The 27,533-nt window shown below is 39.2% G+C and overlaps 1 protein-coding gene across 6 annotated transcripts in view; it reads right to left on the bottom strand.

Annotated features, from left to right (window-relative positions):
- Positions 1-881: 881 nt before the first annotated feature.
- The window catches only part of NFIX (nuclear factor I X), a 209,478-nt gene continuing 182,826 nt past the window's right edge, over positions 882-27,533 (bottom strand). For 4 of the 6 annotated variants that reach the window (XM_073654248.1, XM_073654247.1, XM_073654251.1 and 1 more), the window contains 2 exons: positions 13,160-13,251; positions 882-5,283 (listed from right to left, as the gene is read on the bottom strand). In XM_073654248.1, coding sequence (XP_073510349.1) covers positions 5,269-5,283; positions 13,160-13,251 — 107 coding nt within the window. In that variant the 3' untranslated portion in view covers positions 882-5,268. The remainder of the gene's footprint in view (positions 5,284-13,159; positions 13,252-27,533) is intronic. The other 2 variants (XM_073654250.1, XM_073654252.1) reach the window with 1 other exon arrangement.

Here is a 27,533-nt window from a genome sequence, read left to right as displayed (position 1 = left end):
TGTGTTGTCGGATCGCACTCGGATCAAAAATACGGTCGTCTGAGCCAGCCCTTAATATATGGGAGCCTTGTACTGGCTTTCATACACTTACATTGAGTTGTGGCTTCTGGATCGTCCTGCAAGCACTGGAATGATTTGGCAGGTCACAACCAGCAGAGGACAACTGGTGCGGCGCCGAGAACAGAAGAAGATGGTAACTGGTTAGTATATTATTAGGGGCAGGGAACATGCATTAGTGATACCATTCCAGCGGAGAAATGAAAAAAACAAAACGCCGGAGTGGTGTTATAAGAATCCCTGGGTGTAGTGTCAGCCAAATTATTATTCTTAGACTAATGAAAATTCATCTGTATAGTAAAGTAGCACAAACTCTGTCATGGTGTTGGAGTGTTTATATCTTTATCATTTCTAAATAACTGAATGGGTGTACTAGCATAATCACTAAATGTCTGTGTACAAATCTCTTTACTCGTTCACATTTTTTTGTAGTAGAAAGGCTGGAGAGAACATAGCGCATAAAGGTCTTATCTGCCGGACGTTAAAATTAAAAATAGTAGATTATGCTAACCTAATCTGTAGAGTTATTCGTTTTGGAATGTTGTTCAGCGGCTGCGGATCCACAGCTCGTCAGACGAATTGCAATAAAGACAGGGCTACATGAAAATCACATGTATGGTTTTTCCAGAGGAAGAAGTTTATTGTACTTCGAAACGCGTCAAATAAAACCACATGTCTATTCACCTTCTGAAATTGGTGTCTTCAGCAATCAGCAGTGCGAACAATTCCACAAATTTTTCCTTGTTTTTATTACATATTTTTTGTACATGTAGTGTGTGGAATACGACGCATTTAAAGTATCGAATAAACAGTCATATCCAAGATTACTTCCAGGAAATGATTTTATTTCACATACACATAATAATAGCCATCCAATGGGGAAGCACAGGGGTAGGGTTGGATACTGGGCAGGGCTGACGCGATTTGGGTACGAGGGGATTAAAAAACGTATAAAAAAAATAAAACTGATAATATTTCAAGCAGGGATAAAATACACATTGAGTAGGGAGACAAGAGATTCGGTGATTAAAAAGCCGTTAAAAGGGGGGGAACCAGGGTAGCTGAAATGAGAAGGTGGATAGTAAAAGGAAGTACAGGGGGCTTGGATAATCAGGGATGGGGTTTAGATAGTAAGTGCTGAGAGGAGGGAAAGGATAAGGTTATAGAAAATTCAGAGGGATGAGAGTGGAGATGACATATAGTTTACATAGTTTTAGAAAAGACGTAATAGGAAACTTTAAAATGGGCTACCAGATGAGTCCATCAGTAGAGCACTGGTTGAAAAAGATGAGAACGAGGAAAAATTTTACAGAAGGGGGCGCTATACTGACATGAAGCATTCCATTTACACATTCTGCGGAGAGCAGTGGAGCATACACAGTGGTAATATGATTAGAATAAAGGGAAATATAAGAGAGGGAGAATGGTTAAAAGTGGGTCAAATACCAAATGAGAAGAGAGGAGGGATGTTCATTCTGGATATGCAATGTAATGATATATCTATATATATATATGTATATATATATATCTATATATATATATATATATATATATATATATATATATATATATATATATATATATATATATATGCTGCCTTTCTCGAGAGCTACAAGAACTGTATACCTTCTGATGAGAGCAGAAAACTATTAATGGCCTTTTTGTAAAAAAAAATGTTCAAATTATTTTTTCCCCCAAAGAGGTAAATTATTCTTCGCAAATTCACGAGAATACCTCTGTGTTTTTACATAGTAATTTCTTACATTTAATCACTATCTTTCACCTCTAACTTTTTATATTCAATCCCGGTTTGTTTGTTTTTAAGTTTAGAAACGATAAATGTTTTCTGATCTTTACTTTAAAATTAACATGCACTTATCATATACTAATATGTAATCTATAATCCCGTCTTGACATGAAGATCAGGAAATTTCTCTTGTGATCGCTGTAAATCTGGTTTTGCAAATAAGTCCAAACATTTTGATAATTTATTTATTCAGTGTATCTTTATATTGGTCAGCTTTTGTTTTTCTTAGATATTAAATGCTTAGCCACTAAGTTACAAAATAATTAGCTGGTCAGGGGCACATATAGAAATCCAAGGGTTTTATAGCAAATGTCTGAATGTGGCCACATTGGGGGAGACAGAAGGAGGGAGTAGCAGCATAGATTTTTTTTTTTTTTTTTTGGTGTGTTTTTTCCATATAGGCGTCTGTAAAAAAAAAAAAAAAATCTAAAAAAATAGTTACTTACAGAGGTTGTCCACTACTTTTTTATTGATGACCTGTCCTAAGGATTGGTCATCAATGTCTGATCGGCCAGGGTACGACACCCGGTATCCCCGCCGATCAGCTGCTATCAGCGTCAGCCGTCCGGAAGTTCTCACTTGCGGAGCTAGCCGTCTTCTGGTTGTGGCCGTCGCAGGGTACTACACATCCGTATCCTATTAATTTGTATAGGAGGTGGATGTGCAGTACCAAGTCTCGGCCGCTACCAGAAAATGCAGCAGCTCTGTAAGCGAGTACTTCCGGCCAGCGACCCGCCGCCATCACCGATAACTCTTTGACAGGGGATGCCGGGTGTTGGGCCCCAGCCAATCAGACATTGATGACCTAAGGATAGGTCATGAATGAAAAAGTAGAGGACAACCTCTTTAAGTGCAGAATTCCAGTGTTTCCTCACTTAAAAACTCGTAAAAAAACACTGCTAAAGGTCTGCACCAAAACCACATAAAAAACAGCATTACTCAGTGATCAGACCTGAATGCTATTGAGCAGAGTATGCAAAGCGGGGAAACAAAATCATGATTTTTGCGTGTGGGAAGATAAAGTAAACAATATATTAATATGCAAGAAACTCAGCTCCATATAAAGAATAAATGTATTATGCATGGTAGGCATTGCTCCTCAGTCATATATAATCTCTTTATTGTATGACAAGCGCTTCTTAAGTAATTAGGATTGCTTTATGAGATGATAAAAAGGATTTAATCCTGTAATACTAAAAGGAGGATTGTAATCTACAGTATTATAGTCACATAACATAAATTGGTTCACTGAAAGAAAAACTGTTTTCGCCACGGACCATTTTGGGGGGGGGCAACACTAATATTTGAATTCCTTTTTTTTTTTTTTTTTAAGACATCCCAGCTCCTCTTAACTTTACCATTACAGAATTATAGAAAGGCACTATGCAGGCTGGTAATAGTCAATCGTGAAACCCTCTTGCTGGGAGATTTTAGGAATGATTTCCAGTTAGGATGAATGCCTAGTATCCAGGTTATAGCAAATTAGAAGTTTAAGGCATTCCCTAACGTACACGAATCCTACATTAAAAAAACCCAATTCATCAAAAAGCAGAGTAAAATGATAACCTTTTCTACAAATGGCCATTGAACAGTTTTCTACATCCCTTAACACCCCCACCCTGCAATCACACCCTAAATATAATTCCTATAAAAAGTGGGAATGCTAAAAGGAAAAAAAAAAAGTGCATCATGCTTTAATGTTGGTTTTCAGAGGTGTTTTTTAAATAAAAGCAAAGCACCTAAGGGGTTAAAAATTTCCAAAATCTTACATCCACTCATTAAATATAGTTGTTAACCAGCAGCAGAAGAAGAAAAAAAATGATATTTGTCCAGCAGTTCTCAAAATAACTCATGTAAAAGGATTACTGACAAACATTTGAAAACAGAAATATCACCTTATCAATGAGAAGTTAAAACTTGGCAAACACTCTCAAATATCACTGTGGTTCTCAAAATCTAGTACTTAACACTCTAGCATTAGAAATATTAAATACGATTTATTTCAATTAATCGCTGTTTGTTTTTAAAGTTTTTTTTTTTTAAAAAATCTGTCAATATACTGGAAAAAAGACCAAACTTTTGGAAAAAGTTTTGTTTTGTTAAAATGCCAAATTTCACTTTCATAGTTACATTATTCACAATTATTTTTATTTTTTCTGCCAAACTTAATAAGTGCAATTCTGCAGATTTAAGTGAGCTTAAAACATTGGATATTTCTGCCAAAAAAATATTACATACTACAGTTTCGATATAATCAATACTCTGCTGCTTTTTCCTTTCATTAAACATTTCACGTTTTGACTTATTTTTTTTCTTTTTACAAAGAACTTGTAAAAAATAGTGCAACCGGTCAAACAGATGCGAACATAGAAACGATAATAACAAGATTTCATTATATTTAGTGCAAGAAAAAAATTCCAAAAAATGTTAATGTCTGAAGGCAGACAGATTTCCCCATTTTTTTTTTATTTTTAGAGTCCGCCGGGAAAATAAGGGACTTTTTGAAAAACAAAAAGAGAAAAAAAAATTCTTAAAAAGAAAAAGAAATGTATTCATGCTATTAAATATTAACCTTTGAAAGAAAAAAACACTAAAAACTAATTTTAAATCATTGCACTTAAGTGTTTGAAGTTACGTCATTGTCTCTTGCTGTTATGCCCATGGTGCTCATTTGTGCTCTTAAGCTTTTAAAACACAGATGATACTAAGAAAATTTAGATTTTTTTTTTGTATGGAATAAAAGCATTTAAAAGTGAGAACTGTAAAAATGTATTGGATTTTTTTTTCTGCATTATGAAACCATTAATATCTAAACCTGACTGATCAGGAAACGGGACGACAAATGACTAGTGATATGAAATACCTCTTATATCGTTACTTGAAAACTCAATGTTATGAGGCACAGACTCCATAGATATAAAGTCTCTTCCATCCATACAAATATATCATGCCACTGGAGGAAGAGACCCGAGGTCCTAAATACCCCAGCTGATTATATCATCAACAGATGAGGTACGAACACCCAGATATCTTTTTTGTAAAAAGTGAAACCTGAAGAGGTGAGAATGGGATATGACAAGTGGGAAAGCACTGACAAGACAAAATTAGCAGGGATGAGAAACAAGGGGTGATAAGGGAGTGGCATTTTCCCTTCACTACCAGAGGGTGTTAAGCAGCGCAGACATTAAAACGTTCTGCCCCCTCCCAAAAAAAAAAGCTTTATTTTTTTACATATTTTTTTTTGTTTTTTTTAGGTTTTCTGTCGTACGCATTATGTAGAAGGTCCTAGTGTTCCGTGCTTGCTCTGGGGAAGACCTCCTGTAGTCAAGTGTATATAGAGGGTGGGGGTCCGTGTCACAAATCTTTGTTCCATCCGCTCATAGATTTGCAGCTTAGCGGTAATATTAAAGGAACCACGACTGGAAGAAAAAAAAAAAAGAGAAAATTGATTTAAAACCTATATTTTCACTCATCATGCATATATCTTAATAATTAAATATAGCAGAATTTTCTTATAAATACATCTTCCTTCAAGCAAACTTCTAAAAGCTTTTCTTATTCCGGGAACAGTTGCCATGATGCTGAGTTTGATATAGTAGGTGGCAGATTTGCAGTTTTGTAGATGCTGGATTGGATTAATTCTATTTTAAAAGGGGCCAGGGGAAAAAACATATACACTGTGTAGGGCTAAAGCGAATGGCGCATGATACACAATCTCTTTTAAAGGTAATTAGAAATGAGCAAACCTGAACTTCAATGTTCGGCGTTCGTACAGGACAGTTAGTGTCCTGTGATAAACTCTGAATACGGACTTCTCCTGGAAGTTCATAGCAATGTTCGGAGTTCCGGGGGAAGTGAGAGATAGAGGAGAGAGATATTCCAGCTGAAATGTTCGGGTTCTCACTGTTTTCAATGGTGTACCAGAACCCGAACATCCACGAGTCCGCTCATCCCTAAAGGTAATTTTTCAGAGTAAACTGTGTTGGGTGTGTACATGATGAATAACACTTATTTCTGGCCATCATACGCCTACTTTCCTGCATTTTCAGTACAGTTTTTGCCACTGCAGGATCTATTTCATAATTTGCTATTCATGATGATGTGACAAATTAACAAGGTATTATAACACAAACATTAAGATCTGTATTTATTTATTTACAGGTGTAAATGTTAATAGCTGAAGTCTCCATATTATAACTTCCACTGTTATGTGTATTTCACAATCCACACGGGCAGGTCTATGAAGCATGACGAATCTGCGCTAAGATGTCGGGACTTGGGTCTTCTTCAATACTCTAGTGGTATAACCATGACTATCCTACTGGGAAGCAAAGACTGCAACATTTGGGATTAGAAACTGCAAGACTTGATAATAAATATGAAACTCATTGGTTGCAAAGTGATCACCCTCACTGTCAAAAAGATTTTTCTAATATCTAATCTGTAGATTCTCCCTTTCAGTTTCATTCCATTGCTTCTATTTGGTGTGAAGCTGTTTCATGTAAATATTTCTGCAAAGACAAGAGGCCTTTAACTCCATCTGGAGAAAAAATGTTAAGTCTCTAGAGATGACCAGGCTTCTTTACCATGAGAACGGTAAATCTGTCAAATAGCCTATCTCACGAGCTGGTCACAGCTGGAACCACGGATGGTTTCAAAAAAGACTTGGATGATTTGTTACAAAACAACTTAAATTCTTATGCAAATGAGCAGAATTTTTCTCAAGATCAGGAGGGAGATCTTTTCTATTTACGGCTGATTTGTTCTTGCTTTATGGGTTTTTTACCTTTCTCTGAATCAATATAGGAAAACAAAGTTCTGAAGATTATCCATAACCCATTTCCTACATCGACATCCTCTCCTATCCCTTCTTTGAACTCGATTCACATATTGTATGTCTTTTTTTTACCATACTATGTAACTATTCCTGTACCAGTTCCTAAAGCCTAATTTATTGAGGACACAAACTGCCTATGAGAATGGATGCAAACATTTTGTGTTATGAAGTATGACACTCTAAAACTTCAGATGCGACCAAAAGTAGATGGAAGAAAAGAGGAAAAAAGCCTGTGATATCATTCTGGCTATTAGATTTTGGAGTGTAGCACAGCTTCCATCGATAATGTGATTTTTGGGCAGAACTTCCTCTCTAAAAAGACAAGAAATATATGCGTAATATACCTGAATGTATCCAAGGGACAATCTGCAGTTTTAACAGTAGCAGGAAATCTGTGCAATGAAACATGTTACGTCTTATATCCATAATCATTCTTTATAAAGGTAAGTCTAAAAGGAGGTAAGTTACAGTATTGATAGTGCTATTGTTGTTATTGATATTTCCACAAATGAACAATATGTTAAATGAGAGTATTTAAAATTATTTGTTTTTTTATTAATTAGAATCAAAGTATTTTTTTCTAATTTTTTTTCTAATTTTATTTTTGTTATTCTATTTTTATTTTTACTTTATATAAAAGCAGCCTATTTGCCTTTGGTGCTGTATCCCCAATTCAAGCAATTTGCAGACACAAATGGCATCGGTATATAACGGGTAACTAAAAAAAAAATCTAACATATTGACTTTTGTAGAAAAGTATAATCTGCAAGCTTTTATTACTATAAGAGAGTGTTATGAGCATGCATTATTATATGGGCAAAGATCACTGTGCAAGGAAGTGAATGAGGTGAGTTCTACTTATTAACCCCTGTCTGGTACCATGGGGTCAATGTGACCCCAGTCAGATTGCATATGTAGTTGCCAACACATGTTTTTCCGCACAATTATGGCATCTTATGTATTTTCTTATGAAGGTTCAACTGACATATTGCACATACTATTTTCAGTTTCACTCTTTTTAGTTTATAGCTATATAACCATAAAGGACGGTGGGGTCACTATGACCCCATGGTACTGTTTGTGTAATAAGGCAATAATTATATTATTATGATTCAATTCTGTTCATAATTTCTACATAGACAAAGTTCTAACATACTGCAAAGAATGTAAGAATTGTATCTTTGAAGACCACTGCAACTTGATGTGTAATAAGTGCGAATAATGAGTAAAGAACAAAAGTTGATAATAAAACAGTAGTTCATGTCAGATAATTCCAAATATGAAAATTGTACATTTCTATTCCTCCGAACATAATGTAAATGTTGATGTAAATGTCAATTCTTCAAGTTCATTCAAACATCCTGGCATTAAAAAAGGTCAAAGATCAACTTAAGGAGTGTTTTCCATTATTTTAATAAATCCTGACCAAACAAACTGTATAAAAATATAAAACTTGGTGGTGGGGTCAAATTGACCCCATGGTACCATTAATGATTTTTTTTTTCATGGTACCAGACAATTGTTAATGGTGTGTCCCGAGTAGGCTCTTTATACACCGTATTTGCTATATACATTCAAAATTCCCACAGACATTTCCAAAATTTTGTAGAAAACTTTCCAAGTGGAATGGAAGCTGTTATAGCTGCAAAGGGACCAATTCCGTATTAAGGCCTATGGATTGAGAATGGGAGGTCATAAAAGCTTCTGTAGGTGAAATATGTAGGCGACCTTTAGATGGAAACCTTGAATGAACATTTGAAAACCTGTGTGTGAAAAGAGCCTAAGTGAACTGTGTGAGAACTGCAAGATTTGTAATATTGTACATTTATAATATGGTATAATTTTGTCAATAAAGATAGTAACTGCAAAAAATTATTGATAACACTACGCTAAAGAAAAAAAAAAAGTTCTTGTAGGGGAATGTTGGATCATCACAAGTGTTGAGCGAATTTGTTCGGCATTTCAAATTCCGGTTCGTGTTCGATGTTCTGGCTTGTTCGCGCCAAAAAATTGGCTCCGCCCATGAACATCCCTGATTTGCCACGCTGTCACGCAGATAACACTGCGTGACAGCGTGGCAAATCAGGGATGTTCATGGGTGGAGCCGATTTTTTGGCGCGAACAAGCCGGAAACATGAATTTGAAATGCCGAATAAATTTGCTCAACACTAATCATCACCATCCTTGATTGCAATATATGCACATTTGACAGAAGATGTGGCAATAGCAGCACATATGCTTATTAAGTTTTGTGTGTATTTGTCAATGTCTAATTCATAATAACAGAAAAAAGTAAATATTTTATCACCAATGTCACTATGTACATCTACATATTCGCTCCGTAATAACCTGCACTGATGGAACCAAAGGTAAGAGCATCAACATTATCTGTTTTACTAACAAATAAGTATGCTGACTGGTGTGAAGATAAGTGAAATGTATAAAAAGCTCAAAGCAGGTAAGACAACATCACTCATCTGTGCTATAATGTAGGGTCGACATGGCATTAAAGGGGTTGTCCAGTCTAAATTGACAAGTCTGCAGTCACTCTGCGTGACTGCATCCTTCTGAATCCCCCCATCGCATGCACAAGTGTATGGAACGAGGCCGCGCCCACTGGACAGGTTCTGGCCGGGAGTATGCATAACGCTTACTTACCCGCCGATCCCGGCTAAGAAACCGCTGGGGGGATTTGTATGTCTGCAGTCATACAGAGTGACTGCAAACTTATCAATTTAGACGAGACAACCTCTTTAAGAAACTGTGTATTAAGATGTTAGTTTGGTTTTCTAATAGAGTATGGCACTTTGGTCAATAAAAAGTTGGTATATATGAAGGCAGCGCAACCCCTCCTCAATGTGATTTTGGTAAAAAGTAGATTATCTTCGTCACATTATCACTGGAGTGTTGTAAACAGAGACCAGAAGTGGACTAGGGAACTGAGGACTCAGGCGGTTAATTACTTCTTCACAAATGATTATTTGAAACAGTGTTTCCTGCCCTCCATGCTAGAAGGAGTAGGAGTATTATAAAACTTTAGCCTCTTTTGTGTCGACTTTTCACATACACTACTCATTGAGCATATACGTCTTACGACTATCCAGACATTTTTTTTTAGACTAAAGTGCATGTCCACTACTTTGGAATTTGCATGTAAAATTAATCATCATACAAAGTTGAAGAACTTTCCTAAAAACATTACATTACTTATATCAGTGGTAAGTTACAGCTTTCTCCAGAGCTGCATTCAGAATTCTACTGGTTTCAGAGCTGAAATCCTTTCTGCATCAGTCCCCATAGAGCTCGAAAGAATGTTGATCGTCTTGAATGTTTGTTGATCATTTCCAGTATTAAACATAAGAACTGTGAATATAGCTCTTGGATATAATAAAAACTGTAAATCAAAGTTGGTAAAACTTAAGGGGTATTCCCATCTCCAAGATCATATCCCAATATGTAATAGGTATAATAATAATATTAGCAAATACCTTCAATTAGAAATGTAGTATAGTTCTTCTGATTTGCTATGTCACTTACCTCATGTGCAGGGCATTGAAATAGCTTAGATATCCATGATTATGACCACTCATACATTGACAGCTAGCTTTTAGTCTTCGTAACCATGGATACCAAACTTACTGCAATGCCTGCACATGAGTTAAGCAACACAGTGAATCAGAAGAACTATACTACATTTCTAATTGGAGGTATTTGCTAATATTATTATTACACCTTCTACATATTGGGATTGGATCTTCGAGATGGGAATATCGCTTTTAAGTAATGTATTTACATAGAATCCCTACAGTTTGTAGATTATATATCTGTATGTATATTGTAAAATGGTATTCAGATGTGAAAATTATTTTTAAAAATATCAGAAAATTGTATGTGAAAGTTCAAATTTGTTATGAAATCCTTATTTGTTAACAAATATGAGTATGTTTAGTAGTTGAATGTCTTTTACATGAGGAAATGATGTTTTGCAGACTATTAAGAGTTGTGATCCACAAATGGGGATGCTAGGCTACACATAATTAATTCAATGTTTTATATTAGGGTACTGGATTACAGGCACAGCAGCATCCCTGTATATGGAGTACATACCGTAAACACTTTTCTTTATTGTAACTGATCTACTTACTAAGTTACTGCAAACGCCACAGCACTTACACTCAGACATCATTAACACAGTACAGTTTTGGTACAGGATGGATCCTGAAATGATGTATGTGTTTGTATTGTGGTCCTCATGGTTTTGCCAAATTTTTTAATACTGGTGTTAAGTTGCAAAAGTCTTGATACCTTACTTTTGAAAGAATTGCAAAACCCTTGAGCAATTCCATTTGTCGTAATAATATTCAATCATCTGTTAAAGTTTGTCAAGTTGACATAAGTTAAATGGGGAATAAAATTAAAGAGGTTGTCCGGTACTTTTTTTTAAGTTGGCCAATGTATTCAACATGTGGGCATAAGTATCTCTGTAAATACCTTGTGTTGCAGGTTCTGCCTGTGAGCGGTGCTATCACTGGCCGCTCACAGTCATCACTTGACCCCCGGCTGCAGCCGGTGCTGACATCCGCTGACGTCACGACAAGTGCTTGCATCAGCCGGGGATCCCTCTTCCGCGTTCCACCGGTGGCTGCTGGGTTGTGGGCGGGGTTATTCCTCTGCATCACACCCGGCATCCACCATGCGCTCTCCCTCTCCCCATTCATTGGGAAAGCGTGCGGTGGATGCTGGGTGTGACGCAGGGGAATAGCCACGCCCACAACCCAGCAGTCACCGCAGGGACCCCAGCGCTGAGTCACGCCTCACTTGTCGTGACGTCAGCGCGGGGACACGTCATGCCTGTGAGCGGCCACCGATAGCTCCGCTCCCAGGCATTATCAGCAATACAAGGTATTTAAAAATATACTTATGCCCACATGCTGAATACATTGGGCAATTTAAAAAAAGTTCTGGATAACTTCTTTAAGGCATGACTTAAAAAAAGCATCTAATGTTCTTTTTTTCTCCTATCTTCGCACCCACTACCTGATTGTCTATCTCACTCTGCACTTCTCTCTCTCTATATATATAGTGTACCCGATTCTCAGATTTCTTCCTGAATTTTATTCTTCTGTGCTCTCATATCAGCTGCCTCTGCTGAAGTCACGTCGATAGAGCGGCTGCTTCTTTTCCACCCTGCTCTGTCGACAGTACGTGACTTCCAACGTCATTCTGATTCCCCAAGTTAGACTGCAGGAATCCGGCGGTCAGCAAGAATGACGTCAGAAGTCACATCCTGTCAACAGAGCGGAGCTGAAAAGAATCTGCTGCTCTCTCGACGTGACATCAGCAGAGGCAGCTGTGACCGTTCTGTGTTGGCGAACAGTGGCGCTGGGCACAACAGACAGGTAGGTGAGAACTATCGGGCTATTAGTGCTTAGGCACAGTTTTTGTTTTTTCACAAAGTCCCGGATATACCCTTCAAGAATAAGGTAGATCGTTGTAATTTCAGTATAGTTATAAATAGAATTTTCACTTTAATGTATCACTGTAGTAATTGGCTACATACTGTACATATGGTAAGGGAAAGGTCAAGCGGTGCAGGGCTTTGTGAGAATCATAGAATAATGGTTAGAAATGCAACGACATCCATAATCAAATGTTAACCAGTGAGAGGTAGGAATAATATGTCTAAGGTAATAGAAAAATATATTTGTATCTCAATACATAGAAAATATAAAATTTTTTCCCTCTTCTACCTTACATTTCATTTAACTGTTTTGAATTTAAAAATGTTTAAAAATTCATTAAAAATAATCTGATGAAAAGATTAACATTTAGAGACCACAGGTCATTGATACCTTTAATGGCTAATTAAAATAATGGTGACAAATAGCAAACTTTCAAGACTGTCTCGGTCTGTTCATCAGGCTCGGTGCTAACGCGATTGAAGTTTATTTTAGCAGGCATATTGAGTATAGAAAGCAACATTTTCCTTTGTCATTACTGATAAAAAAGTCAAAACTGTAGTATAAATCAGCTCTATAAATACAAGTACAGCATTGTGCATGAATGATATTTGTAACATCGGGAATGATTTCACATGCTGGTCAGATAGGGGCCAAATTTTACATACTGAGATGAAATGTAACAAGGAGATAGCTGGGATTAGTTATTTTGCATGATAGAACAGGAGGAGCTGTAATTAGTTTATATTACAAATGATTTTGGGTCGTGCATTATCGATTACAGAGATTAGTCATCCGTGTGTCTCAGACTAGGCATAATTTATAGTGATTAGTTATCGATGTGTATTGCAGATTAGGGGCTGGTTCATTCCATAGTTGGGAGAGCTGCAATTAGTAGATGGTTTATTACAGGTAGGTTACGGGGAGGCGTATAAAGCAAGAGGGAGAGTTATGTTTAGTAAATGGTGAATTACATATTAGGGAATATCTCTGACTTACTTGAGACTGCTGGGGGAGGTTCAGAAAGTTGCTGTCTCGTGATCCAATTGTGACAAACCTGTTGGACCCGGCGGGGGAAGGCGCTGAGAATGCTACACGACACAATACAGCAACACAATGACACAGCGACACAATGGGATGATGCAAAAACAATGGAACAGCACAATAAAATAGCACAGTAACAAAAGAAGCCAAGACAGTAGCGACAAAATCATGCGATGCAGTAACGCCACAAAACAATGTGGTGAAGACAGATGGTAGTGCAATTACACACAATGTAACACACAATGACAGATACATTGTAACACATGCGCACACAATCAGAACACATGGGGAAAAAGAGAGAGAAAGAGATAAGCAATCAGACACAAAACTAATACATCACAACTCCCCCTACACAAACACACACATATCTAAATGCACACCTAACACGCGTGTATACAATTACTAGTGCCTTGCTGGTGTGTGTCTCGCTAGGCAGGATAAAGGTGGTGTATTAAAAATAATTCAAAATTCGAAACCTAACCTGGTCTGTCTCATCATCAACTCAACTACATTCATTTTCTATCCTCTAGTAATATTGGCATAATTTTTTTATATTTTTTATTTTTTGCTTACTTCTGCTATACATAAGTAAGTCATTCCTAAATTTAGCATGGTTGCCTAAAAACAATCAAAAACACCAATACTTTCTGGTATAGTTAGGCAAATTAAGGCTAACATCTGATTAGTTGTACTACAACACATATAGCACTTGGTTTGATATTTCAAAATGTGCATAATCCCTTCCTGTAATGTATCGGTAGTCTATTACTGCTTCATCTTGACCACTGTTGTCCTGGTCTGTCTGCTAGGTTCAGCACACGTAAGTTTACTGCATCCCTTTAATCGCAGTTTACAAAAATTTCTAGTGCGCTCTGCAAAACTCAAGGCCCAGCCATCGATAACCCTTTTATATGTTAATTAATTCCTAATGAAGCCTGAATAACTAATAATGGAGTTTAGATACATAACTATATATTTAGAGTCACCTATACCAGCAACAAAATTCCGGACAGTCACTTTATGGCCAGAATCCCCAATTAGTGAATGAAATCTGACACATTATTCAGACTACTCACAGTATATAATTTAGCTATAATTTTTACATCTAGTTTAAAATACCACTCTTGTTTGGAAGTGTATTTTTCCCATGTGATAAATGCTACATTCCTTATTTTATACTGATCTTGAGTTACATCCTGTATTATACTCCAGAGCTGCACTCCCTATTCTGCTGGTGGAGTCACTGTGTACATACATTACATTACTGATCCTGTACTGATCCTGAGTTACATCCTGTATTATACTCCAGAGCTGCACTCACTATTCTGCTGGTGCAGTCACTGTGTACATACATTACATTACTGATCCTGAGTTACATCCTGTATTATATTCCAGAGCTGCAATCACTATTCTGCTGGTGCAGTCACTGTGTACATACATTACATTACTGATCCTGAGTTACATCCTGAATTATATTCCAGAGCTGCAATCACTATTCTGCTGGTGCAGTCACTGTGTACATATATTTCATTATTGATCCTGTACTGATCCTGAGTTACATCCTGCAATATACTCCAGAGCTGCACTCACCAATTTGCTAATAAGCACATTAAATGTGTTAGGGCTCTTTCACACATCAGTGTCTCCTGTGCGAGTGGTGACACTTTCTACACATACTGGAGACACTGACACACGCAGACCCATTCAAATGAATGGGTCTGTGCACATCTCAGTGTGTTGTCACTGACATGGTCCACAAAAGTGTCTCATGCTAAACACACACAGATGACATCCGTGTGTCATCAGTGTGACATGGACCGGCGCCTGGGAATCATTGTACAGTTAGCATTCCCAAGTGCTGGGTGCTAAACGCTGCCGTCATCATGGTTCCCTGCTGGCACAAAGGTAGTGGTAGTCTGATCCCACAGTGTCCCCACCTGTAAAAATAATAAAAATCAATATACTCACCTCTCCTTGGCTACCCCCGCTTTCATCCATGTGACCGCTGCTGCCGGGGAGAATGAGCGGCTTCGGAGCTGCGCTCAATGAGTGACAGGACATGGCTCCTGAGCTGCAGCTCCGGAGTGGCTCATTCTCCCCGGCTCCTCTGCAGCAGCGGTCGCATGGATTACAGCGGGGGACACCTAGGAGAGGTGAGTACATGGATTTTATTATTTTAATCTTTTTTTTACAGGTGGTGACACTGCAGGAGCAGACTACTACTACCCTCATCATGGTCCCTGCTGGTTCTGAACGCAGCGTCGGCAGAAACCATGATGAGGGTAGCGTTCAGCACCCGGCACTTGGGAATAGCGCTAACTGTAGTGCTGATTCCCAGGTGCTGTCCATGTGATCCTGATTCTGCACACGTGTAACACATGGGACACAGATATCTCCAGTAGTGGTTTTTCCAGTACCGGAAATATCCGGACATGTGACACCGGCCTAATACTCAAGAACTGCTTTGACAATGTTGCAATATTGAGAACCTGATTCCTTACTTGCCTAGTAAGGCAATGTCTGCTCACAGCTTACTCTGTGGATTTACATTCTGAGAAATATAATCTTTATCCCACTTATTGAATTTTATTCTGATATAGGAAAACTAATTGATCAACTGCTTGTACAGTATCAGCATTGATGATACTGTAGCTTCAATGTAATATCCAGTCGAACGTTAATAAGGGAAGTTTTAATAAAATTAATAATATTGAAAAATGTGAATCTCCCAAACCAGTGAATCTGGTTTAATGACAAATTCACATTTATTTAAATAATTAGCATTCATATTTATAAGGCCTTGTCTATGAGGGCATGCCTGTGAAGTTCTGCTGAATCTATGATTTACAGAACTGTACTCTTCTTCATACTTAGATGCTATCACAAAATCCATGATAAAAAAGAAATGTGCAATGTTTTCACTGGCATAGATTGTCAGCCCTTCTTAGATTGCTACAAATTGCACTTTTTCTTTTGAGTCACCTAAATCTAAACTTTATGGGGGTGATTCACCAAAGCATTTTCGCCACATTACTGGCATAAAAAGCTTTGAAAAGTCCCCTTTTTTTTTTTTTTGCACTACTCAAGGTTGCGCAAAACAAAATTGTGACTTTTGTAATTTTTACACCATGTTTGCCCGGGTCTGATATAGTGGGCAGAACTGGAGAGGAACTGGGGTGCGACGAGGCATGGCGACACCCCGCTTACCAAATACATAATGAGCAGCGGCATTCGCTAGGCTACAAATCTTACTCCAGCAGGGACTGTGGGGAGGTGCATGCCACACCACACTTGCGCCACTTAATCAGGAGCCACACAAGTCATTGCGCCCTGTCATCAAAACATGCGCGAAAATTGCCTATCTTGATGAATCAGCCACTTCGTTTTTAAGTTAAAGGTTGATAATTTACACTATATAAATATATTTAGGTCTGAAACTCAAGCCTAAAGCATGTGTTTATAGGAACACTAGATTTGATGTTAAAAGCTAGGGCTCCACTCTAACATTTGGTCATCTGAGAATCGCGGTAAAATTGATACCCTACGTCATACAGCCTCAATGTTTTCCTATGAAGGAAAAAGTTACAGACTACTTCCAAAGGTGGTCACATTTGTGCGTGTTTCGTTATTGGTGCAACATCACCTCAATTCACTGACGAACAAATGACACTGTGGAAAACTAGTGCTACTTAATGGATTTTAATGTGCTAGTTAATACTTAAAAAGATCCACTGAAATTATTTTATAGAACGGGAACCGCCATCTGACACTCAGATGCCCTAACAGGGCACTCAGACAATGGATGTCCTGATAAGGCAGCTTTTTAAATATATATGTGCAGATTCATGAAGACTTGCATTTTGTATGGTATCGCTAAAGGAGATGTGTGGTGAAAAGAAGTTTTCATCCATCTCTGCACTGATCACCAGGATAGGGCTTTTATTCCTATTACAATGGTATGCATGCTCGACTTCTCCATTCATTCTGTGTAGTGCTGCGCTTGGATTTTTGGCAGCCCCATGGAGGATGAATGGTGCGGCAGTTAAAGGGGTTGTCCTGTCCAAATCGATAAGTCTGCAGTCACTCTGTGTGACTGCAGACGTATGAATCCCCCCCCAGCAGATGCACCGTGCACTGCGGGGATTTGCCTTTTTCATACCCGGGACCGGAGGATATGTATGAGTTATACATACTTCCTGCCAGTGGGCATAGCCTCGCTCCATACATCTGTATGGTGCGAGGCCGCGCCCTCTAGTTGACCACGCCCACTAGAAACCCTCGTCACTAGTATGTGTGAACGTGGCTGACTAGAAGGTTTGGCCTCGCTGCATTCAAGTGTATTGAGTGAGTCCGCGCCCACTGGCCGGAAGTATGTATAACATACATTTCATCCGATCCAGATTCAGAAACCAGTGTATCCCCACAGTGCACAGTGTGTGCGCTGCAGGGATTCATAAGTCTGCAGTCTCACAGAGTGACTGCAGACTTATCGATTTGGACCGGACAACCCCTTTAAGTATGCACACTGTTACACTATTCTATCAGCTCCAAAAGATCCCTGTGTGACCCAGAGTTGGACGCCCTTAATATACAGTGGGTCCGGAAAATATTCAGACCCCTTTAAATTTTTCACTCTTTGTTTCATCGCAGCCGTTTGGTAAATTCTAAAAAGTTCATTTTTTTCTCATTAAAGTCCACTCTGCACCCCATCTTGACTGAAAAAAAACAGAAATGTAGAAATTTTTGCAAATTTATTAAAAAAGAAACTGAAATATCACGTGGTCATAAGTATTCAGACCCTTTACTCAGTATTGAGTAGAAGCCCCCTTTTGAGCTAGTACAGCCATGAGTCTTCTTGGGAATGATGCAACAAGTTTTTCACACCGGCATTTGGGGATCCTCTGCCATTCTTCCTTGCAGATCCTCTCCAGTTTCGCCAGGTTGGATGGTGAACGTTGGTGGACAGCCATTTTCAGGTCTCTCCAGAGATGCTCAATTGGGTTTAGGTCAGGGCTCTGGCTGGGCCAGTCAAGAATGGTCACAGAGTTGTTCTGAAGCCACTCCTTTGTTGTTTTAGCTGTGTGCTTAGGGTCATTGTCTTGTTGGAAGGTGAACCTTCGGCTAAGTCTGAGGTCCAGAGCACTCTGGAAGAGGTTTTCATCCAGGATATCTCTGTACTTGGCCACATTCATGTTTATTTCAATTGCAACCAGTCGTCCTGTCCCTGCAGCTGAAAAACACAACCATAGCATGATGCTGCCACCACAATGTTTCACTCTTGGGATTGTATTGGGCAGGTGATGAGCAGTGCCTGGTTTTCTCCACACATACCACTTAGAATTATCCAAAAAGTTCTATCTTCATTTCAGCAGACCAGAGAATCTTATTTCTCATAGTCTGGGAGTTCTTCATGTGTTTTTGAGCAAACTCTATGCGGGCTTTCATATGTCTTGCACTGAGGAGAGGCTTCCGTCGGGCAACTCAGCCATAAAGGCCTGACTGGCGGAGGGCTGCAGTGATAGTTGACTTTGTGGAACTTTCTCCCATCTCCCTACTGCATCTCTGGAGCTCAGCCACAGTGATCTTGGGGTTCTTCTTTACCTCTCTCACCAAGGCTCTTCTCCCACGATTGCTCAGTTTGGCTTGACGGCCAGGTCTAGGAAGACTTCTGGTGGTCCCAAACTTCTTCCATTTAAGGATTATGGAGGCCACTGTGCTCTTAGGAACCTTGAGTAATGCAGAAATTCTTTTGTAACCTTGGCCAGATCTGTGCCTTGCCACAATTCTGTCTCTGAGCTCCTTGGGCAGTTCCTTTGAGCTCATGATTCTCCTTTGGTCTGACATGCACTGTGAGCTGTGAGGTCTTATATAGACAGGTGTGTGCCTTTCCAAATCAAGTCCTATCAGTTTAATTAAACACATCTGGACTCCAATGAAGGAGTAGAACCATCTCACTTAAATATGAGTGTCTGAGCGAAGGGTCTGAATAGAATCATAGAATCATAGAATCATAGAATCATAGAATGGTAGAGTTGGAAGGGACCTCCTGGGTCATCTGGTCCAACCCCCTGCTCAAAGCAGGATACTTATGACCATGTGATATTTCAGTTTTTCTTTTTTGATAAATTTGCAAAAATTTCTACATTACTGTTTTTTTTCAGTCCAGATGGGGTGCAGAGTGTACTTTAACCCCTTAAGCCCCGCGGGTGGTTTGCACGTTAATGACCGGGCCAATTTTTACAATTCTGACCACTGTCACTTTATGAGGTAATTACTCTGGAACGCTTCAACGGATCCCCCTGATTCTGAGATTGTTTTTTCGTGACATATTGTACTTCATGATTGTGGAAAAATTTCTTCGATATCACTTGCGTTTATTTGTGAAAAAAACGGAAATTTGGCGAAAATTTTGAAAATTTGGCGATTTTCAAAATTTGAATTTTTAAGCCCTGAAATCAGAGCGATATGTCACACAAAAGAGTTAATAAATAACATTTCCCACATGTCTACTTTACATCAGCACAATTTTGGAACCAAAATTTTTTTTTGTTAGGGAGCTATAAGGGTTAAAAGTTGACCAGCGATTTCTCATTTTTCCAACAAAATTTATAAAACCATTTTTTTAGGGACCACATCACATTTGAAGTCACTTTGAGAGGTCTTTATGACAGAAAATACCCAAAAGTGACACCATTCTAAAAACTGCACCCCTCAAGGTGCTCAAAACCACATTCAAGAACTTTATTAACCCTTCAGGTGCTTCACAGGAATTTTTTGAATGTGGAAGAAAAAAATGAACATTTAACTTTTTTCACAAAAATGTTACTTTAGACCCAATTTTTTTTATTTTCACAGGGGTAACAAGAAAAAATGGACCCCAAAATTTGTTGTGCAATTTCCCCTGGGCACGCAGATACCCAATATTTGGGGAAGAAACACTGTTTGGGCGCACGGCAGGGCTCGGAAGGGAAGGAGCGCCATTTGACTTTTTGATTGTAAAATTTGCTTGAATAATTAGCGGACACCATGTTCTGTTTGGAGAGCCCCTGTGTGCCCAAACTTTGGAGCTCCCCCACAAGTGACCCCATTTTGGAAACTAGACCCCCCAAGGCACCTTTCTAGATGCATAGTGAGCACTTGGAACCCCCAGGTGCTTCACAAATTGATTCGTAAAAATGAAAAAGTGAAAAAAAAAACACTTTTTCATTTTTACGAATCAATTTGTGAAGCACCTAGGGGTTCCAAGTGCTCACTATGCATCTAGATAGGTGCCTTGGGGGGTCTAGTTTCCAAAATGGTGTCACTTATGCGGGAGCTCCAATGTTTGGGCACACAGGGACTCTCTAAATGCAACATGGTATCCGCTAACAAATTGAATGGAAAATCGGCTCAAATTGTTAGCGGACACCACATTGAGTTTGGAGAGCCCCTCTGTGCCGAAACTTTGGAGCTCCCCCACAAGTGACCCCATTTTGGAAACTAGACCCCTCAAGGCACCTTTCTAGATGCATAGTGAGCACTTGGAACCCCCAGGTGCTTCACAAATTGATTCGGAAAAATGAAAAAGTGAAAAAAAAAACACTTTTTCATTTTTACGAATCAATTTGTGAAGCACCTAGGGGTTCCAAGTGCTCACTATGCATCTAGATAGGTGCCTTGGGGGGTCTAGTTTCCAAAATGGGGTCACTTGTGGGGGAGCTCCAATGTTTGGGCACACAGGGACTCTCTAAATGCAACATGGTATCCGCTAACAAATTGAATGGAAAATCGGCTCAAATTGTTAGCGGACACCACATTGCGTTTGGAGAGCCCCTCTGTGCCCAAACTTTGGAGCTCCCCCACAAGTGACCCCATTTTGGAAACTAGACCCCCCAAGGCACCTTTCTAGATGCATAGTGAGCACTTGGAACCCCCAGGTGCTTCACAAATTGATTCGTAATAATGAAAAAGTGAAAAAAAAAACACTTTTTCATTTTTATGAATCAATTTGTGAAGCACCTGGGGTTCCAAGTGCTCACTATGCATCTAGATAGGTGCCTTGGGGGGTCTAGTTTCCAAAATGGGGTCACTTGTGGGGGAGCTCCAATGTTTGGGCACACAGGGACTCTCCAAATGCAACATGATATCCGCTAACAATTTGAGCCGATTTTCCATTCAATTTGTTAGCGGACACCATGTCGCGTTTGGAGAGCCCGTGATGTGCCTAAACAGTGGAGCTCCCCCACAAGTGTCCCCATTTTGGAAACTATACCCCTCAAGGATTTTATTAAGGTGTATAGTGAACATTTTGAACCCAGAGGTACGGCACAGAATTTGTTTACATTAGGTCATCATATTGAATAAGTTGTCATTATTCTTGAGCGCAAGTGCTCGCTACTTGAGTTTGCATCGGGTACTCAGGTATGCACCATGTACAGCGTGTGCTTGAGTGACATGCTCGAGTCCCTGCTCCGCATGTTTCACGGTTATTAGGCACCCAAAAAAAAACATGCGGGGATCGCTCGTGCATGGCAGGCAATCCCCGTAAAGTTTTTTGGCCGCGAAGCATATGGGGCAGAGACTCGAGCATGTCACTCAAATACCCACGATACTCAATGCATACCAGAGCACCCGATGCAAACTCAAGTAGCGAGCACTTGCTCTCAACACTAGTCACCATATCGTCATCTTTTTTTCTTACTTTTGAAAAAAATCCCAACCCCAGCCCTAGCCCCAGCACAACCCTAGCCCTAGCACAACCCTAGCCCCAGCACAACCCTAGCCCCAAACCCAGCCCTAACCCTAGCCCAATCCTAACCCAAGAGTTTATTTTTGACGCCGTTCCTTGTGCGGTATAAGTGATTAGACGACTTTATTCTTCGGGTCGGTGTGATTACAGCAATGCCAGAATCATATGGGGTTTTTATGACTGACAGCTGTCACACACTAAAAGACGCATTTTTTGTAAAATCTAGTTTTTGCATCGCCATATTTTGAGAGCTATAATTTTTCCAGATTTTGGCAGACAGTCATGTGACGGCTCGTTTTTTGCGGGATGACTTGACGTTGTTATTGGTGCCATTTTCAGGCACGTGACATTTTTTGATCGCTTTCTATTCCGATTTTTGGGAGGCAGAATAAACAAAAACCAACAATTCAGAAATTGTTTTTTTTTTTTTTTTTTTATTCTGTTCCGCGTGTGGTAAAATTGATGAGGTAGCTTTATTCTTCGGGTCAGTACGTTTACAGCGGTACCACATTTGTATAATTTTTCTATGTTTTGGCGCTTATACACAATAAAAGCTATTTTATAGAAAAAAATATTTTTTAGCATCGCTTTATTCTGAGAGCTGAAACTTTTTTATTTTTCGGCTGATGGAGCTGTATGGCGGCTTGTTTTTTGTGGGACGAGATGACGTTTTCAGCGGTATCAATTATATTTATATGTGTCTTTTTGATCGCGTGTTATTCCACTTTTTGTTTGGCGGTATGGTGATAAAGCATTGTTTCTTGCTGCGTTTTTTTTTTTTTTTTTTACCGTGTTCACTGAAGGGGTTAACTAGTGGGACAGTTTTATAGGTCAGGCTGTTCCGGACGCGGCGATACCAAATATGTGTACTTTTATTGTTTTTTTTTAATTTTTTTTATAATAATATTTATTGATGGGTACATTATATTTTTATTTTTGGTGTATTATTATTTTTTTTTTTTTATAATATTTTTGCACATTTTTTTTTTTTTTTTCTTTCCACTTTCAGACAGTTTGTACACCTTATTACTTTGTCCCACTCTGGGACTTTCACTTTTTTTTTTCTGATCGCCTGCATGGCATAGGAATGGAGCACCATCCCTATGCCATGCAGGCTGTCAGAAGTGCACAGTGTTAAGATTGCTTGGAGATGCACTGCGCATGTCCAAGCAATCTTCCTGCTCTCTGGTGACCCGGATGTTGTCATGACGACATCGGGTCGTCATGGCAACACCCGGGAAGCCGCTGCAGTCTGCGCTGGAAGCCGGAAGAGGAGGTGAGTATCGCCGATCACCTCCCCTTGCCCCCGCAATGCCGCGATCGATTTCGATCGACTTCGATCGCAGCATAGCGGGGGTTAATGTGCTGGGAGCGGTGCAGGACCGCTCCCTGCACATAGTACCGGGTGTCAGCTGTGACAATCAGCTGACACCCGGCGGCGATCGCGCCCGCACAGCCTGTGTGCGCGCGCGATCGCCATGACGTACTAATACGGGTCTGGCTCTTAAGTCCCAGGGTACAGACGCGTATTAGTACGTCAAATGTTATTAAGGGGTTAATGAGAAAAAAAATGAACTTTTTAGAATTTACCAAATGGCTGCAATGAAACAAAGAGTGAAAAATATAAAGGGGTCTGAATACTTTCCGCACCCACTGTATGTGTTATCTATCCTGTGGATAGGTGATTACTTATTTTCACTGGACAACCCCTTTATGCCTCTTAGAGAATTCGGCACATCTTCCAGCTGCCGTGCGACACAAACAGAAATGTAATCCTGCCCTTGACATTGCACAGCTTTAGTTTTAAACAATGAATGCTCTTTATTAACATAAACCCGAAAAACATCTTTAAGGTTTTATGAATTTAGCACAAAAGCAATCTGGAAGATTTATAGAGGCTTGTCTTTCACTAGTCTAAAATAAAATGTGCCCGATTTACTAGAAGGTCTTGAAAAGAAAAAGTCTATTTGCGCTTATTTTCATGCCATTTTCTGTCAATTGGAGCTATGCTGGACATGCCCGTAATGGTCAGCCCCACCAAAGGTTCTAAGAATGTTTGAGATTCTAGTGAAAAAGTGATTATAAATTTTCCTTAATATTTTGATTTGTTCATTTGACACATTGCCGCTTAATAAATTTGTGCAAACTATGAGTCTCATTTATCAAAAAAATGCCCCACAGAAAATTTTCTTTGTTGCCTATAGCAAACAGCACAGTTTTCATTTTTTTTACAGAGCAGTTTAGGAAGAGAAAGCAGGTTTCTATGGGCAAAAACAGAAACAGATTTACTATTAGAAAGTTTTCATAAAGGACACCCTGTGTTTTCCGTTTGCCTTTATTGGCTGCTCTACCGCATATATCATACAACTTTAAATGGAAGTAGTGCAGTGTTTGATTTATTCTGCCAGTTTTGAAAATGTGTCTACTACTGGGCAAATTAATTTCACTTACGAAAATGTTTTAAAAAAAAATCTTTTCAATGTTATTATTGCTCTGAATGTATTACTTTTAAAAGACCAATACTCTAATTAAATACTTCATTAATGGAATTAATGGTAACTAGTTCTCACCAATAATGAGTATATTACATGATAAGTCTTTAATATATTCTCAACTTTGGAAGTTATCCCCTATATACTGTTTGACAAAGGGATAATGTCCTGATCATTGAAGGTCCGACCTCTGGGACCTCCACTGATCCCAAGAACTAGGACGCTAAACAGCCCCGTGTGATTGGACGGGTGGTTGATCATGCGCAATGCCGCTCCATTCTTTTCAGAGTCCCAAAGACCAGCCAAGTGCAGCTCTGTTATCTCAAGTGGTTCCATTTTCCAAGTGTTTTTTAGAGCCCCAGTTCTCGGGATCAGTGGCAGTCCCAGCAGTCACACCCTCAGCGATTGGGAGGCTATTACTTATCTGACGAACAGGTAAGAACTTCCATACTTGAGAATACCCCTTCCATTAATGCAAGCTCACTTTAATTTAAAAAAGACGTACCAGATAAAATATATATAAGGCATATGGTAAAGAAGTGTAAAGCATTTTTTTATCCTATTACTTCTTGGCTGACATAAAATAAGTTATAATCCCAAAATTTAAGGCTGCACTCCTGAAACTAGGTTCACAAAGTGGTTTAATGGATGACGTTTAGCGGAGCTGATTTAAAATCAGTGTCACATTGCAACATTGCATCTAATCATTTCCTTTGGTGTTGCACTGCAAAACAGTGTTCCAAATGTTTCCAAACGTGTTGTGTTTTCTGCACGTGGTCAGAAGTCGCGCGTGACTCACTTGCCATAGACTTTAATGTTGGTCACAACAGTCTGTTCTGTGCAAATTATCTGTGATTTGCTTTTTTTACAGCAAAATCACAGCTCTAAAATTGTCGCCCGATAGCAAGTTGCAGATAGGTCACACATATGTTTTTGGTCACACTGAGAATGTCTGAGAATTGCTGCCACGCAACACGTCGCCGTGTAGTCCCGCTTTATATAAAAAGCTCCTCATTAAGCATTTTAGTTTAGTGAACAATTGGATTAAAAGAGTTTAGTCAACTGTGCTACATGTATAGAAGAGAGATGCTCTTGACATACATTTGCAAACAAATCTATTCAAACTCCTATTGCAAATTGTTACTAGCAAAATGTACAAACTTTCTGCTATTATAAAGCAATTAAACAAGAACAATGTAAATAGCTCAGCACAATTAATATAACAAGTGGTTTCTCTGAATTCACCACATAATGGCACTTTTAATTATTCCCATATAACCAGACGTTTTCACTTCCAGTTTAATACTATTTTGGGTTTGTAGTTGCAATTACCTTGTTCAAGTCCCACCAAACTTTTTTATGTGGTTCACTTCAGGTGACAGTGAAGGCCACTTCTTAATACAAACTTTGGTGTACTTTGAGGCATGTTTGGGATCATTGTCCCATTGGAAGGTTCAAGGATGCCTAAGCCTCCTCACAGAAGGCAAAATGTTTTCTTCCAGCATTTTTTTATACTTGATTGAATCCAGTTTTCCCCTACCAGGCTGGAGGTTTCCAGTGTCAGAGGAAGCATAGCAGACCCAGAGCGACCACTGTGTTTTACTGTACTCATCACTGATTCACCACCATGATTCACTGTAGGCATCATCAAGCCTCCACCATGCTTCACTATTCATCACCGAGCCATCACCATGCTCCACTCTAGTCATCACCGAGACTCCATGCTTTACTGTAAGCATCACCAAGCCCCTGCCATGATTTTATGTAGGCATCAGATAGCCACTGCCATTATTTGATGTAGGCATTACCGAGCCAACACCATTCACTGTAAGTCCCAGGAGCCACTTCCATGCTTCATTGTAAACATCACCAAGCCACCACCATGATTCACTGAAGGCATCACTGAGCCACAGCTGTCCTTAACTGTAGGCATCACTGAAGCACAGCTGTTCTTCACGCTAGGCATCACTGAGGTACAGCTGTTCTTTACTGTAAGCATACCTGACCCACTGCCATGCTTCACTGTAGAGATCAGCAAGAAACCATCATGATTTACTGTAGGCATCACCGAGTCTCTTCCATGCTTCACTGTATATATCACCAAGCTACCATGCTAATTCACTGTAGACATCACAAAGCCACTGCTATACTTCAGTTTCGGCATCATTGAGCCACCACCATGCTTCACTGTAGGCAGTGTGATTTTTTTCAGTGCTTGGTTCATTCTTCCTCCTGACATACCGCTGATTTAAAGGCCCAAAAATTTCAAGTATTTTCATCTCTCAACAGAACAGAATCCCAAACTTCTGTGACTTAATTATATGGTTCTCATCATATTGTAACTGACTTTTCTTGGTTTTTGGGTCAGTACATGTAAGTCTTGGAGTTTGGGCAAAGAGTCCTTTAAAGTGTAGTATGCGACTTACTTTTGTAAACTGAGACCTTTGCAGTTTCCAAATCTTGATCCAGCTCTTTTGCAGTCACTTGTGGGGTTTTTTACAACCTGCCTAGTCAAGAATCTGGTGACAGCTTTCTCTTTCCTTCACATCCAGGTAGTGTAGCCATAAGATATAGGCTAAGATTCCTCAGGATAACTGCAAGAAGCTTGTGTCTGGCTATACATCATGTATACAGCAAGTCATGACAGCCAGAGGGGTAGGTGCTCATATCAGCCGTAGGGGCTCTTCTAAGTATTAAAGCCGGTGGTCATGAATGGTGTTAATAATTCTGAGTCTACTCATTAAAAATTACATTTTGTGGCGAATTTGGAGAAACCATTTGTTATATTAGCGTTGTTGAGCTTTTTCCATTGTTCTTGTTTGATTGCAATAATCCAATCAGCGGAAAGTTTGAAAATGGTGCTAATAAACCTAGTTTGCAAATGAGGTTAAATAATTTTAATTCCAACTATATGTTTGGCAAATCAAAGTCTATGGGTATGTTAGAGTTAATGAGGTTGTATTTTCTCATCTGATTTTGGAGCTGCCACAGTGAATGGAGAAAGACATGCACCTCTCCATTGACAGCAGGATGGGGCATCAGGGGACCTCGGGTCTGTACAAAGTTGCAGGTCTCATAGGTGAGACCCACATCTATCAAACACAATTTA

This window comes from Phyllobates terribilis, unplaced genomic scaffold, assembly GCF_046119375.1.
Source record: "Phyllobates terribilis strain yellow unplaced genomic scaffold, ASM4611937v1 Scaffold_11__3_contigs__length_659146591, whole genome shotgun sequence".
Taxonomy (NCBI): domain Eukaryota; kingdom Metazoa; phylum Chordata; class Amphibia; order Anura; family Dendrobatidae; genus Phyllobates; species Phyllobates terribilis.
This window is presented reverse-complemented; position numbering and strand designations above follow the sequence as displayed.